The sequence below is a fragment of the Nothoprocta perdicaria genome, unplaced genomic scaffold, assembly GCF_003342845.1.
Source record: "Nothoprocta perdicaria isolate Ctin4 unplaced genomic scaffold, notPer1 scaffold_30, whole genome shotgun sequence".
NCBI lineage: Eukaryota > Metazoa > Chordata > Aves > Tinamiformes > Tinamidae > Nothoprocta > Nothoprocta perdicaria.
The window spans coordinates 4,982,027-4,996,811 of NW_020455533.1; the positions used below are offsets into that span (position 1 = coordinate 4,982,027).

Here is a 14,785-nt window from a genome sequence, read left to right on the forward strand (position 1 = left end):
CTATCGGCTCCGGATTCGTTTCACCCAGTGGGGTGTGAAACCGCGGCGGAATTGGAGACCGTCGGCTCCCTGGTTGGGAGGCAGCAAAGCGAGCGCGGCCCCGGCTCGCTGCACGCGCCGGCTGCCGCCGGGCATCCCGCTGAGCGCTGCCTGGGAGCCCCTCTGCGTCTGCACGTATAGATCTGCCTATAGACACGTTGCAATGGGTTCTGTTGCTGCTGCAGCGGGTCTGAGCGCTGCGTGCGTGTCCCGGGCGCTGGGAATGCCGCGGCACGTGCAACGCTGCCTCGCTCCTGCCGAGGGTGCAGGGATGCCGCTGAGGTGCAGAGCTCCCAAATCCTTACACCAGCTCCGTTAGAGCTGCAGCTCCCCTCGTCTCCTTGCAGAATTCCTCATTTTCTCTCCAGGCCTTTCTAAACGGCTGGTCGGGGCAGTGTGGAGCAGGCACTGGCGTAAAGGGAAACCAGGACAGATTAGTTGTGACAGTCAATGCCACACAAATGAGCTAATTTTCACAATTTATTTGCAGCCTGGTGGCGTCCCCTGCTCTTTGCCGCTTGTCTCTTGCTATTGGCAAGGATTTCTTGTTCCCTTGCTGCTGTGTGGGGCTTGCAGGCACCAGAGAGGCATTTTTAGGGAGGTGGGAGAAAGAAACCTGCTTTGTTTCCAGGAGACTTTTAAAAGGAAAATGTCGTAAAGTAAAGTAAAGTAAAGTAAAGTAAAGTAAAGTAAAGTAAAGTAAAGTAAAGTAAAATAAAATAAAATAAAATAAAATAAAATAAAATAAAATAAAATAAAATAAAATAAAATAAAATAAAATAAAATAAAATAAAATAAAATAAAANAAAATAAAATAAAATAAAATAAAATAAAATAAAATAAAATAAAATAAAATAAAATAAAATAAAATAAAATAAAATAAAATAAAATAAAATAAAATGCATGTGGGGGCTCCCAGCATCGCTGGCAGCCTCTCTGGGCCTTCTGGCCTGGTGGTGTGGCAAGAGGAGATCCCTTCCGGATCCCTGCCCTCCATCTCCAATCCAGAGCTTGGTTCTCCAGTTCCAAGTGCAGCTGGTGGCCCCAAGCTGCCCCTGCCTTGTGCATGCTCCAAAATCTTCCCAAATCCCACAGCAGACCTGGACCTTGGAGAGAGAGCAGGGAGAAGGGCAGCGTGATCCTCCCTCCCGGGACGCACTCGGAGCCCGTCCCGACAGTCATTCCCAGTAATCCGTAGGTGGAGCTCTTCTGTCATCATTTTTTTTTTCTGCTTATGTTGCTGAGAAGTCCCCAGAAATAGCTTCCCGGGGAAAAAAAGCGCTTCCATCAGCAAATTCTGCCTAGGGCAAAATGCTCCGCGTGGCTTTTGGAGCGCCGAAAGCCGGAGCACTCCTGCTCCGGCCGCCCCAGCTCCCAACCTCTCCAGTTTCTCCCAGAAAAACCTCTCTGGTCTCTCCGGCTGCAGGTCCCGGCGGGAAGATGAGGCGAATTCCCGGTGCCGCCGTCCGTCCGGCCCTGCCCAGCGCCCGGGATGGCAGCGGGATGCGGCGGCCCCTGTAACGCGGCCGCGTCCTGGCGCCTGCCCCCGAGGACCATGCCCGTGGTGAGGACCATGCTCGGGGAGCCCCGCGCTTTCTAGGGAGCCCCATCCCTCGGGATCATGACTGGAGAGACCCAGCATGTTTATGCCATCAGCGATACTGAGGCCGGCGCCAAGGAGCAAGGGAAAGACTTTGGCTTCGAGCGCTGCGCCGAGAAGGACGGCAGGGCCTTCGGCAGCGCCGTGCCCGACGCCCCGGAGCCGTGCCCGCGCGGCGCCGCCGACGGCACCGGCCCCTTCCCCGGCGCCAAGGACAAGGAGCCGCACGGCCAGCGGGAGGCCGTGATCCGGCCGCAGCAAGCCGGCAAGATCGACTTCAAGTCCCTCCAGAGCAAGCCCAAGTTCGCCGGCGACGGCGCCTGGAGCGGCCTCGACGGCGGCCCCCGGTCGCCGCCGGGCAAGAGCCGGGCGCGGGAGAAGAGCCGGCGCGCGGCCAAGGGCGAGCGCGGCCAGCAGCAGCAGCAGCTCTACCGGCTGAGCCTCGCCGGCGCCCGCCCCAACCCCACCATCGGCATCGCCTACCCGCAGCAGAAGGTCGCGCCGCCCAAGGAGCCGCCGGCTGCCCGCACCGGGGCCCTCGGCGGCAGCTACCGCTTCCACGTGCCCGGCGCGCCCGAGAGGGAGGCCGAGCTGCAGCACGACGAGCTCGGCTTGGGCCGGCGCTTCGCGGAGGCCGCCGCCAGCCTTACCTCCACCAACTATACCTCAGAGGCGGCCGCCGGCGCGCGCCTCGCCGCCAAGGGGCAGCCGCCCGCGGGCCTCCCCCTCAAGAGCCCCGGCCCCCATGGGCAGCTACATTACCTAGAGTTTCAGGCAAACGGGACGAACTCTTGGCCTTCGCCGGAGAAGAGCTTTCCAGGTGCTAACTACGGGGCGCCGAAGCCGAGCTCCTTGGGCGAGGGCGGCAAAGGCGGCGCCTTGGGCTCCCTGCCCTTCTCGTTCCCCTTCCAGCTGCTGCACGAGGCGGCCAAGGAGCCGTTCCGCGGAGACGCCGCCGGCCAGGAGTACGGGGAGGCGCCGCCGGCGCCCGCCGCCTTCGGCTTCGCCGCGCGCGACTGGCAGGACGAGGCGCTGAGCGGCGCCTACGAGAGCGCGCCCGCCGAGGCCCGGCTCTACGGGCTGCCCTTCCTGTCCCCGGCGCCCGTGGGCCACCACGGCGCCTACAAGGGCCGGAGCGAGCGCCCCGCTGATCTCAATGGTGCTCTCCCGTCGTCTGGTGCTATCGACCCCAACCCAAGCACTTTCCAAGAGAACCAAGCTGTTTTTCCGTCTAGTTTACACTCGCCCAGCGTGCCAAAGCCAGTCGGTAAGAGGCAAGCCTCGTCTAAAGACAGTGTCCCCAGCCCACGGCTACTGGTGCAGAGTAGCCCTCTTAGAAGGAATATGCCACCGAGCCCTCTCTCCCAAGTGCACTTTCAGAACAAAGTCTATTGCGGCTCCCCGGCGGGCAGCGCGGGCGCCGGGTCCGTGCCTTTCGACACGAGCCTTGCCACCCCACCGGCCACCCACGCCCGGCTCGGGCAGGCCTGGGACGGCACCACGAAGGCGTTCTCTCCCGCGGACCCCAACTCAGCACCTTATCCAAACCCCGTTGGAAACCAGTTCTCATTCGAGCGCCCGCCTGGCCCCGAGCAGAGGCAGCACCGGCAGAAAAGCGCCAGGGTGCCTTGGCAGCAGATGCACCTCGCTCCTGCAGCGCCCGCTCCGAACAGGATAGAGCTGGCGAGACAACTCAGCGGCCAGAAGCCCCCTTTCTCCCTCGGCACGTCGGAGTGGCAGGGGGGCGTGAAGGCCCAGCCGCTGAGCAGCTCCCCCGGGTACCACAGCAAAAAGCTCTTGGCCGGAGAGGGCCTTGGGGCTCCGCGGGGGGACCCCGGGCGGCAGGGCTGCGGTTCCACCGGCACTTTCTCGTTCGAGAGCGGAAAGGAGCCGGCGTCTGCCGCCTGTGACGCGAGGAGCAAAGCCCTCTTCTACAGCATGGGCCAAGCGGGGCCTCCTCCGGCCTCCAGGAACTCCTCCAGTTCGGCGCTGGCCTTGCCGCCATCAGCCTTGGTGGCCGCCTCACCGTGCGAGTCCCCGCTGCCTTCCCCCGTCCCCAACCCCACGTGCAGCAGCACCTGCTCCTCTCTGTCCCCCATGTCAAGCAGCCCGCTCAACCCCAGCTTTGAAGACAGCCAGATGTCTGGAGCACTTACCCCTTCTCCCTTCTTCCACCATCCCGCTCATCCCAAGGAGAGCAACAAAGCCTTCCACCCCGCCGAGGTACTGAGTTCGGGCTCGCTTCATTACCACCCCTCAGACTCTGTCAAGTCCTTCCACTTCCCTCCCGACGCCCTGAAGGACGACCCTCTCCTCAAATGCGCCCCAGAGAGCCCATTTCCCAAGCCCGGCATGGAGGTGCCCAAAGGATGCCTCGATGGTCTCGACGGGGAGCCGCCTCCGCCGCCTTATTCCTCCCATCACCTGCTGGCCACCTCGCTCAGCAGCGCCAGCCTGGACCAGCTGGACGTGCTGCTGACGTGCAAGCAGTGTGACCAGAACTACAGCAACCTCTCCTCCTTCCTGGAGCACCGGCAGTTCTGCGGCTCGCACGCCGTGCTCCCGGGCGAGCCCAAGGACATGCCGCGTGCAGGCGAGTGCAGGAAAACGCTCCCTCCGGAGCCCGCCAAGCACTCGCAGGCCGGGGGCAACCTGGCGCTTTCGCCCGAGCCCCCGGCGCATCTGATGGCGCTCAACAAAAGCGATGATTTCCTGCTGGAGGGGGAAAGCAAGAGCGAGGGCAAGGACGACGCTCTGAAGGGCAACCTCTTCAACGGCCTGACCGCGGCCCCCTTGCCGCTTACTGCCTCCGACTTGGAAATCGATGACGCCAAGCTGGACAGCCTCATCACGGAAGCCCTGAACGGCCTGGAGTACCAGTCAGATAACCCGGAGATTGACAGCAGCTTTATCGACGTGTTCGCCGATGAGGAGCTCACGGCCGTGAAGGCTGCTGGTAATGGGCTGTCTCACAAGGCAAAAGAAGCCTCCGAGAGCAAATCGAAGCACCCGGGGCCCAAGGAGAAGGCAGCAAGCCAGCCGAGGGGCAGCTGTCATTACGAAGACAGCCGTCCTGGAGGGGAGCAGGCTCGGAGGAGAGCAGGGAAGCAGCACGTCCACAAGGGGAGAGCGGCCCGGAGGTTGGGAGGCCGCGAGGCCGAGCGGCAGGAGAAGCCCCGCGTGCCGGAGCCACCTCGGAGCAAATCTCCGGATCGGGAAGCAGCCGGGGAAGAGCGACCCGACAAGGCAGCCAGGCTGAGGCTGGGGAGGAAGAACAGCGGCGGCTGCGCTCCAAGCCCAAACCAAAGGCAGCCCAGGAAGGTCAACCAAGACACTCACGCAAAGAGCGAGGTCGGGCCAAGCGTTGCCACCAAGAGCTCCAAGCCGCCGCGGTTCTCCATGAAGGACATGAAGAAGCGGAAGGCACGAAGCGGGACGTGGAGCAAGGAGCTCATTCACAAGATCGTGCAGCAGAAGAACAAGTTCCACAAGCTGCACGTGAAGAGCAACAAGCACGTGCAGTTCTCCTTGGTCACCGAGAGACTGATGCCAGCCGCCAAAGAGGGGAAATTCCAGGAGTACGACTACATTTCAGACTCGGACGACGATGGGACAGAGTGCACCAAACTCCACGGGAGGAAACGGCGGGGAGCGGGATTTATTGGGAGGTCCAAATACAGCTTTAGCAAGAAACGGCCGGGAAGAAGTGAAAGAGCCAAAGAGAAAGATCCAGCCCAAAGCTACAGCCGAAAAAGAGAGAGTCGGAGAAGAGAGATCCAGGAGCACAGGAGGGTTCCTAGTGAGGAGGCCGCCAAGAAAGACGATTGTGCGACCAGAGCCCGAAGACGGAGCAGCCAGTCGTCTCCTGGCAGCACCCACAGCATTAGCGCGTCCAGTGAACCCGGCCCCAGCCCTCGCTGTGCTCAACGGGCTGATTCAGACGGCGAGAAGGGCAGCGTGCAGGCGAGAAGGCGCTCGGATGGTTCAGAGCTCACACCGAGGACCCTTCACGAGGACAGGAGCCCCAGGGAGAGCCATAAAAGCCAAGAGGAGTTTTCAAGAGGAACCAAGCGATTTGGCTCGGCCAAATTTTTGCTAGCAGGCTCCAGGACGCATCCAAGCGCCAAGGCAGATGTTCCTCTGACAAGCTATGTGAAGGACGAGCACCTACCACAGGCCCAGGAGAAGCAGCTCCCCAGCACAGGCACATTTGGCAGGAGTCCATCTAGACCCTCCTGTAAGGACCATGCAGAAGAGCCCAAAGGAGCAGCGAGCCATGCAGGTGAGACAGGGAAACCTATTCTGGAGGCTCAGGAGTCCCCTGAGTTGGCAGTGGTCAACCACAGGCATCCGTTTGCCCCCTACACTGGCGATGCTCTGAAGTACCCTGCAGAGGAGCTAATTGCTCCATCCCACGTCAGTGGTGAAGCCAGTCCTGGCAACGTGAGTGCTGCCTACCCCGAAGCCGACGTCAAATACTTGAAGGAACGAGGGCTCTGTGACGGTCGGAAGGACTACCCGGCTCCTGTGGCCCCGTATGGGGGGGATGCTGTTGGGATGATGCTTGCAGGCAAAGTGCCCGACACCTACGTGAACAGTGACAGCACGTTTTTTGATCACAAAGACCTGCCCGGTCACTACGAGCCCAACCTCTTCTCAAAGCCCCCAGCCTTGGGTTCCTCACACACCGGGGACATGTACCTATGCCGGGATGACATTAGTAGCGGCTCCTTCGAGCAGAAGCACGCCGATATCTCCCCCTACGCAGCAGAAAATCCCCAGGCCAAGGTCTCCTCCCCTCTCAGCTTTGATTCCTCTTCGATATTTGGAGAACTCCCCGTCACCGAGTTTGATCCGCCGTTGTACGAAGGCGTTTCCGCAAGCAAGGACACTTACGTGACCACATTTGCCTGCCCGGGCAACGCACCCAGCAAGTCGCTGCCGTTTGGGCAGCCGTATGCGCCGTTTATGCAGGAGAAAGACTGGACCCTCATGGAGGAGGTGGCCCCGATGCTGCCAGAAGACGTGACTCAGTTCCACAACCTCTCAACGGAGAAGCCCTTGGCCAAGAAATTCCCTGACGAAGGAGCTGGCCCTCCCAACCAACTGTCTCTGCCGCTGTCCGACAGGATAACGGATTATAACGTGACTTTCATGAACAATATATCAGATGACGAGCTGGAGATCAAGCGGTTGGTTACGGAACTGGAAAGCCAGCTGCAGACGGGCAAAATGAATAACGAGGCGCCTGCTGCTCTCCAGAAACCGGAGCAACACGTTGCTGCACAGCTCCGAGAACGGGCGCCCGAGCAGTTTCCAGCCCTGCCTGTGGATCAAGAGCCTGGTCATGAGAAAGGGCTGTTTTTGGCAGGTGACCTCGGGAGTCCAAGCCTTCTAGCCACGAAAACCTGTGCTGGAGAAAGGCTGGGGAGTGAGAAACCAGGTGTTAGCAATGAGCACGGCACCTATGAGAGACCCAGGGAGGCCTGGTCCTGCCCCGTGGAGTTCGGCTCGCTGGAAGCAGGGATGTGCACGCCAGGCTCTGAGGACTCCCTCTCCGTGGACCCTTTCTGCTCCAAAGATGCCAGGGATCAATTCCAGGGAGCCGAAACGGCCAAAGAAAGTGATTCCAGAAAGAGGGAACGAGAGTCCTCCTCGCAGGGTCTGCCTGCCTCGCAGACGGACAAAATAGAGGCTCCGATCTATACAGAGCATATGACTAAAACCCCTCGGGTTGTCACTGAGCCCTTGTTCCCTAAGACTCTAGAGGCAGCTGAACCAAACAAAGAAGATATTCTACCGTCCCTGCCGTGTAAACCTGGTGCTGAGAACTTCCCCGTGGCTGGAAAAACAGCTAAAAACTTCGATGATTCCGCAGAGCTGGAGAAGTTTGATACCCACCTTCCAAACCTTAAGCCTGAGTTTGCCTTTGAGCAGGCGCCGGCCCCAGCCTTAGATCTCGCCTTTTCTTCTTGCATCAAAGAAGTCCCAGACACAGAAGAAAGACCTTTAAGCGAGTCCGAGTCCCCCCGGATGGGGAAAAGCGCGGGGTCCTTTGGTGGGGATAGCGGTGGGCAGGTATCGCTGGAAGAAACGGAGGACAAGAGCGCTGCAACCTACCCAGCCCCTGCGGCCGGGGACAAAGCCAGCAAGCAAAAAGTGCTCTTGCTCGACATGCTGAGTCTGCCCAAGGAGAGGGACGGTGGCTCTCAGAAGAGGGTGGCCTCCCCGGAGGCTGCTGCAAACCCGCTGCAGCAGCTGCAGCTCTTCGTGGCCCGGACCGTGAAGAACAACGAGGAGGAGCTGTTGCTGCCGTGCTTCCCTGGGCTTCTTGCTCCCAACCAGGCGCCTCCCGGGGCCAGGGTGCAGCCCGAGCGGAGCGATGACAATGCACAAGGTGACAATGGGACGTGCTGCCCTGCGCGTGAGGAGGGGGATGTCCCCGTTGGAGGCGAGGCGGAGGGCATAGGGACCCCTTCGAAAGAGCCTGCAGTCTTCTCGGGTGAGCCGGGACCGTTCGGTGAAATGGACTCCTACCGTGCAAAACAATCCACATTTGTGAACCTGGAGCTGCAAAATAACGTCACGGAGCCGCAGCACATGGCAAGTGAACGCGCGGAGCAGGGTGACATTAATATCCGTGCAGATGGTGTTTCCCAAGAGCATAGTGACCTCTCACCGCTTCGCAACGCGGCGGTGACCCCATTGCCAGGGCAGGGAAAGAAAGCCGATCAGCTTGTAGGAGAGCGGGAGCAAGATAAAAACGAAGCGACCTTGGCATTTAAAAAACATGAGGCATCCCTTTTAAGCCACAGTTCACTTGAGAAAGAGGCGTTGGGCAGCGCGGCAGCAGAGAGGCTGGAAAAAAGTGAGGGCGAATGCAGATCCTGGCGTGAGGCATCTAAGCAGGATGCACAGGTGTTAGGCTCCGTAAAAACCAAACGGATCAGATCTGGGAATCATCAAGCAGGGCATGGGGCACAGCCCCTGTGCGGTGCATCTGGGAGCCCTGCCAGCCCGCTGGATCCCTCAGGTGATCTCCACCAGGATCATCGTTTGCTGCAGGACACGAAAGCCTGCCCAGTAAACGCTAAGGTTCCCGAAGAAGGGAACGGCAAGAGAACGTCTCTCGGGGGCTGTCACTGCGCGAGTGAGTCGCTGGCCGGCCCGCCCTCGCCAACAAACTTGCCTCAGTCTCAACACTTGCAAAGCGATGGTGCTGAAGGAGGAGAGATGCCCAGCTTCAGTGCGCGCCCGGCTGGGGACAATAAATATAGTGCCTCCTTGCTCGGTGCGGAGGCTTCTTCGAGTGCCTTCATCACCAAGAGCCGCCCTCCTGACACCGACAGCAGTCAAATGTGCCACCCCTCGGCGAGCCCAGCGGAGCAAGCCAAGTGGAGAGGAGCTCCCGCCTTTGCCCTCGCCCTGCATCCCTGTGGAGCCAGCGTTCCCGCGCCGCTGGAGGCCGTGGGGAGCAGCCACCACCACCTGAGTAGCTACGGAGCCCCTGGAAGAGAAGGACAGGCAAGACCCCGTGCTGCTCTGCGTGCTGGTGATCTGATGGGCTCTGCTTTGGAGATCGAAGCTCCCCAGAAACCGCGTGTGAAGGACTGCTCGCTTGCCTGCTTGCCGCCTTTCAACCCACGCGATGTTGGGAAGGAGGTACCAGGTAGCCCATGCGCTGTATCAGGGCCTCACTTTAAAGAAAGCCAGGCACAAACCGTTGCAGATACAATTGCTAATTCCCAGCCCTGTCCTCCAGAAACCCAAGGTTACCCAGCGCTGCCCATGACGGATCTCCTGCTGATTAGAGAGGGAGAGGTGAACTTGCATCAGAAAGAGCTTGAGAACTGCTCTCCAGGTGAAAGTAGCCCTCAGAACGAAGCAGAGGCTCTGCCCAGTGGTTCGGTTGCTCAGCAGATACCACCCGCTCTCAGCAGCAGTCCTCAAAGGATTGCAGAGCTCAGTCCCGCTAAACTCCATTCCCACCACTGTTCAGACGCAGCAGAGGGGAGATCTGGTGATCCTTCCAGAACTATGGAGAATGGAGGAAAGAATGTGAAAGGTGAGAAAACCCCAAACCATGGGGCTGAGCATGGTGGAGATGCTGGGACTTGCGTGCTGAGTAACATGTGTCAAGGAAAGGACAGCGTGTTCACTGGTCTTCCAAACGCCTCCCAAAATGAACTTCTGAAGGAAAAGAAGCCCAGTGGGCTCCAGGTCACCTGTGATATTTGCTCAGCCTCTTTCCGGTCCAAGCCTGGCCTGACCAGGCACAAAGCTGTCAAGCATCAGATAAAGAATAGCAGCATATCACAGGCAAGCAAACCTCCCGAGTCAGATTTAGTTCTGGTAGACAAAGCATCAAACGTGGCCAAAAAGGTCCCTAGAAGGACCCTAAAAACTTGTGTCAAAGAGAAAATCTGCAGCTCTCAAATGCCAGATGCTGCTGTTGAGTACAGCCCCAAGAAAATAGGCCCAGGCCTGGAGAAAGAACCCAGCGCTCAGATGCAAGCAGTAGTCAGCAGGGTGCTCAGTGACCTCAGCGTTATATCCCTGGAGATGTCCCAGGAGCTCCTTCGCACAGGCATTCTGAACAGAGGGATGGAGGCGAAGGATCAGAGCTCGGAGACGAGGGGAGCAGGTGAGGAGGAGGCTGAGCACCCTGGAAAGCAAGCCAGGAAGGGGGAAAAGGGCAGAAGGAACCAAAGCAAAGATGCTGCAGGAGTCAACAGCAATCCTGACAGAAAGCTGAACAGGAAGGTGGGACGAAAGAAAGCAAAGGCGTTTCCCGACAGGAACGAGCCTGGTGGTTCCTCTGAGCTGGAGAGTCATGTGAATTCGGGTCCCTCCCCTGCGGACCTCAGCAGTGTCAGCTCCAGCCTGGCCACCGCGATCGAGGGTTTGCAGGAGCCAGGCAGCTGCAGCTCAACAGAGGAACGAAATCAGCCCACCTCATTGCAGCACTCTCAGAGAGCGAGACAGTGCCCTTGTGCAGTAGAGGACCCGGGCAGTAGGATGGAGTCCTCAAAGGAGATGGTGGGGAAGGAGTCAGCAAAGGGCACGGTCGCTTGTCCTGCAGAGGTGGGAGATTCAAGTGGAGTGGAAAACGCAGAGGCTTGCAAGGAATGGGTTGCGAAGCAAGTGGAGAAGGGAATGGGTAAGGTAGGCAAGGAATGGCCTCTCCGTGGTGAGGGCACAGGTGACATGGATACGGAGACAAAAGACAGTTGTGCGGGAAAGAGCCGTGCTGGGAATCAGAGCAGTGTCCCGCAAAGTCCCACAGGTTCTGCTGAAGAAAAGCAGGGTCTGGAAACCACCCAGAAGGCTCCCGCGCAAAGCACAATGCAGGACAGCCGTGGTGCCAGCCCTCCCCATGGAGACACCAAGCGCTGGGTGAAGGGAGACGTGCAGCAGGGCCAAGAGCACTGCGTGGACAGCGCGGCTGTCGCCGGCCTCCAGAGCCTGTTGGATGATGACTCCACCTTCTCCCAGCTGTTCCCACGGGACGAGCAGTTCGTCCGGAGGAAGTGCACACGTGTGTATGGGAAGCGCACCAAGAAACCCAAGCCTGTCACCGAGGCAAACATCCGCCCGGCGGGCGCCGTTGACCTCTTCACCATCCGCTTAGCTTCTGACCTCAGTGAAACCAGCTCTTTCTGTGTCACCAGGGAGGACCCTTGTGAGTACGAAACCATTTCTATTGACGATGCCTTAATGCTAAACATGTGTCACAGCAGCAAGGCGAACAGCGGAGAAGCTGCTCCCAGCGGAGCTAAAAATACTGCGCTGAGGTCGGACTGTGAGAAGATCAACCAAGAGAAGGAGGTCATTGACCTGGAAGATAACAACGTGCTAAACTTCTTGTGCCAAGACAGCCAAGTGGAAAGCGTCCCCAGCTTGAACCTTTGGGGCTGTCTGGAGAAGGAGGGAGAAAGCCTCTCCGCGGAGGAAATGTTTGAGGCTCCCGTGGACCTTGAGAACGAACACTCGCTAGGAGAAACGAGCTCAGAACCTCCCGACCTGGCAGAGGAGCCCTTCAATGACAAGGCGAGCGAGGAAGATTCGGACTCCCCCGAGTTCCATACAATCGACATTGAGATGCTGAATGCAAAGCTCAAAATGAGAGATGTGTGTTTCTTCGGCCCTTGTGAAGATCTTCCTGGCCGTGCTGACGAAGATGCCATGAGTTTCAAGCAGAAGCCGGGTCAGCACAGCAAACACAGCAGACACAGGCTGGAAGATGGGAAGCTGGGGAAAAACCGCAGTGAGGTGAACATCAAGACCAAAGACAAGCAGTATAAATGCAAAGTGTGCTTCCAGTGGTTCCTCACCTTGGGGGAACTGGACTTCCACAAGCTCAGCCATAACCCTTCCCCTCCTCCGACCTGCTACATGTGTGTCCAGCGCAAGTTCAGCTCTCGGGAGCAGCTGAGGGACCACCTGAAAGAGAAGCATGCCAAGAACAAGGCGGGCCTGTGGGCTTGCGGGATGTGCCTGAAGGAGATTTCCGACGTCTGGATGTACAACGAGCACCTCCGGGAACACGCCACCCAGTTTGCCCGGAAAGGGCAAGCGCAGAAGTCCGTGATGGGCCTGCCTGCCTGCTTTGGTGAGGACAACGCCGCTGTCACCCACTTCCTCAACACCATCATGTATCGGAGAGCCAGCAAGTCCTCCAGGCACGCTGACTCCGACAACAGGCACTCAGGTAGCAGAGAGAACAGGAGCCCCAAGGAGCTGCCCCTTGAGCAGGAGGCCCTGCCGATGAAAGACCCCTTGGAAAGCAACGTCAAGGTCAAGCCGTCTCCACCCAGCTCTTCCAAAGCGTGTGCCAGTCCATCTCCTGAGCACATGGCAAAAAGCGAAAGCTCCCCCAAAAGCGTCCCCATGCACCCAGACTGCAAGGATCCTTCCAGAGACTGTCATCACTGTGGGAAGCAGTTTCCCAAACCCTTCAAGCTCCAGCGGCACTTAGTAGTGCACAGTTTACAGAAGATTTACCTGTGCCACAAGTGTCCGATGTTCTACCAGGAGACCAAAGAGCTTCGAAACCACCTCAGCCAGGAGCACGGGATCGTGGAGGAGCAAGAGATCAAGCACACCACCCTGTATGCATGCGAGCTCTGCGCCGACGTCATGCACGTTATCAAGAAGTCCTTCATATGCAGCATGTGCAACTACACGTTCTCCAAGAAAGAGCAGTATGACCGGCACATGGAGAAGCACCTCGCAGGAAGCAACAAGACCTTCAAATTCAGAGGGGTCATGAGGCCTGGCGTTGCCTCCAGAGAGGGCAGGGAGAAGGTTAAAGAGGAAGGCTCCCTCGTGGAGCCACCGAGCAAGAAAAGAAAGGTTGTTCATCAGAGCAGCTCACTGCCACGTAGCTCTCCTGTGCCTCACCTGGACCATGCGGGTGACCTGCACATGGCAGAGGCTGCAAGTCCCAGGCTGCAGGCTCCTAGTGAGTCTTTCCCTCTAGCAGCTAGGGAGCCAGGAGCACCTCTACCCCAAACCCCTCTGAAAACAGAAGACCTGGTGGGTGATTTCTCTGACCTCCTTGCCGAGATGGAGACATCTCAGTTTGACGCCCTGCCTCCGCCGCCCTGCCTCTCCCCGTCTTTGCCACCGGCCACCGCAGGCAGTTCCGAGCTCGGCCGTGTCACCCCCTTGTCCATCGAGGAACTGGAGAAAGGAGCTTTTGATGGGAAACCCCTTCCTTTCTTGGACTCACCTGAGTTTAATATTGACCTGGCTGGGTTAGCCTGTAACCAGGTAGCGGATGAAAAACGGTCTCCTCCACGTCTGACCGAGAAAGGTGGCAATGCCAATGCCCATAAAAAAGTGAACTTAGGCAACAAAGATGAATATGTAACGGGCATCCTGGAAAATCCCAATGCAACCACCAGCCCTGGGAGCGAGGCCCCGTTTCTTCAGCTCGCCAAGAAGGTCCCGTCACCAAGAGCAGAGGTTCCTCAGGCCAAAGAGACCAACAAAACGCTGTGGAGCAACCCCAGTGCAAACGATGGCCCTTCTTGGGAAGGAGCATCTAAGGGCACTTCTTCTGAGGCTGCCCACCCCACCATGAAGGACAAGGCGACGTCGCCTGTGCTGAACAAGGCTCCCAAAGAGTTGACCATGCAGAAGAAAGCTGGAGGTAGCCAGGCCAGCAGCGACACCTCTCCCAACGTCGTTAGCCCCGGCAGGAGCGCCGAGGAGAGCCCAAAATCCAGCGTGCCCAAGGAAAAGGCTGTGCCCGAGGCCAAGGAGAGCGGCGCTAACGCCAGCAGCAAGGAACACGGCGCCCACCCGGGCAAGTCCAGCGGCCACCACCTCAAAGGCGAGGCGGCCAGCAACGCCGTGCGACACGTGGACAAGGCGGCCCTGAGCGTGCCGGGCAAGCTGCACCCAAAGAAGCGGAAAGAGCACAAGTCCCTGAGCCACCGGGGCAGCTCCGGCTCCCGGGAGAACGTCGAGGGAGACGGGAAGAAGAAGAAAGCGCGGGCGCCGGGTCCGGGCAGGAGCGAGAGCACCGGCGAGCTCAAACACGCCGACTGGGCCAACGCCGAAGCTTCTGCCCTGTCCCCGGGCCGGAGGGAAACGCACTGCAACAGGCTGATCCCCAAGCCCAGGACGGCAGGGGTGGGCAACCAGCTGAAGAAGATGGTCCTGGACACCTACAACCACAAGAAGGCGGAGATGCGTCCCGCCAACGGCGACGTGAAGCGCGGGAAGGCCATCCTGGGCAAGAGCTTCCAGCAGGTGCTGGCCAAGGGGCCGGCGGCGCGCGGCGCCTTGCACGGGGCGCGCGGCACGCGGGGCGCCAAGGCCGCCGAGCCCGCGAGCTTCCGCACGGCCGAGTCGCAGAACCATCTGCTAAGCCAGCTCTTCGGGCAGAAATTAACGAGCTTCAAAATTCCTTTAAGGAGAGATACTTCGGAGTAATTTATGGAAGTGACTTACGGTGATCCTCAGCTGCTTTCATGGGGTTTGCAAGGGGGAAATTATCAAAGCATTAAATTCGTTTGTGTAGCACGATTTCTCTGTCTAGCTTAAATGAACTTGCACTGCAGCCTCTGTGAAATAGTTTGCTTTGTGTCTACTAATCTACTTTAATTCACCTGATTTATCATGCAAATGCTAGAA

General features: G+C 58.8%; 1 protein-coding gene across 1 annotated transcript; it reads left to right on the forward strand.

Moving 5' to 3' along the window:
• Positions 1 to 1,660: 1,660 nt before the first annotated feature.
• ZNF469 (zinc finger protein 469) lies at positions 1,661 to 14,584 on the forward strand. Its single transcript, XM_026042336.1, has 2 exons — positions 1,661 to 8,513; positions 8,607 to 14,584. Exons 1-2 carry the CDS (start codon positions 1,661 to 1,663, stop codon positions 14,582 to 14,584), a joined length of 12,831 nt encoding a protein of 4,276 aa, XP_025898121.1.
• Positions 14,585 to 14,785: the final 201 nt, after the last annotated feature.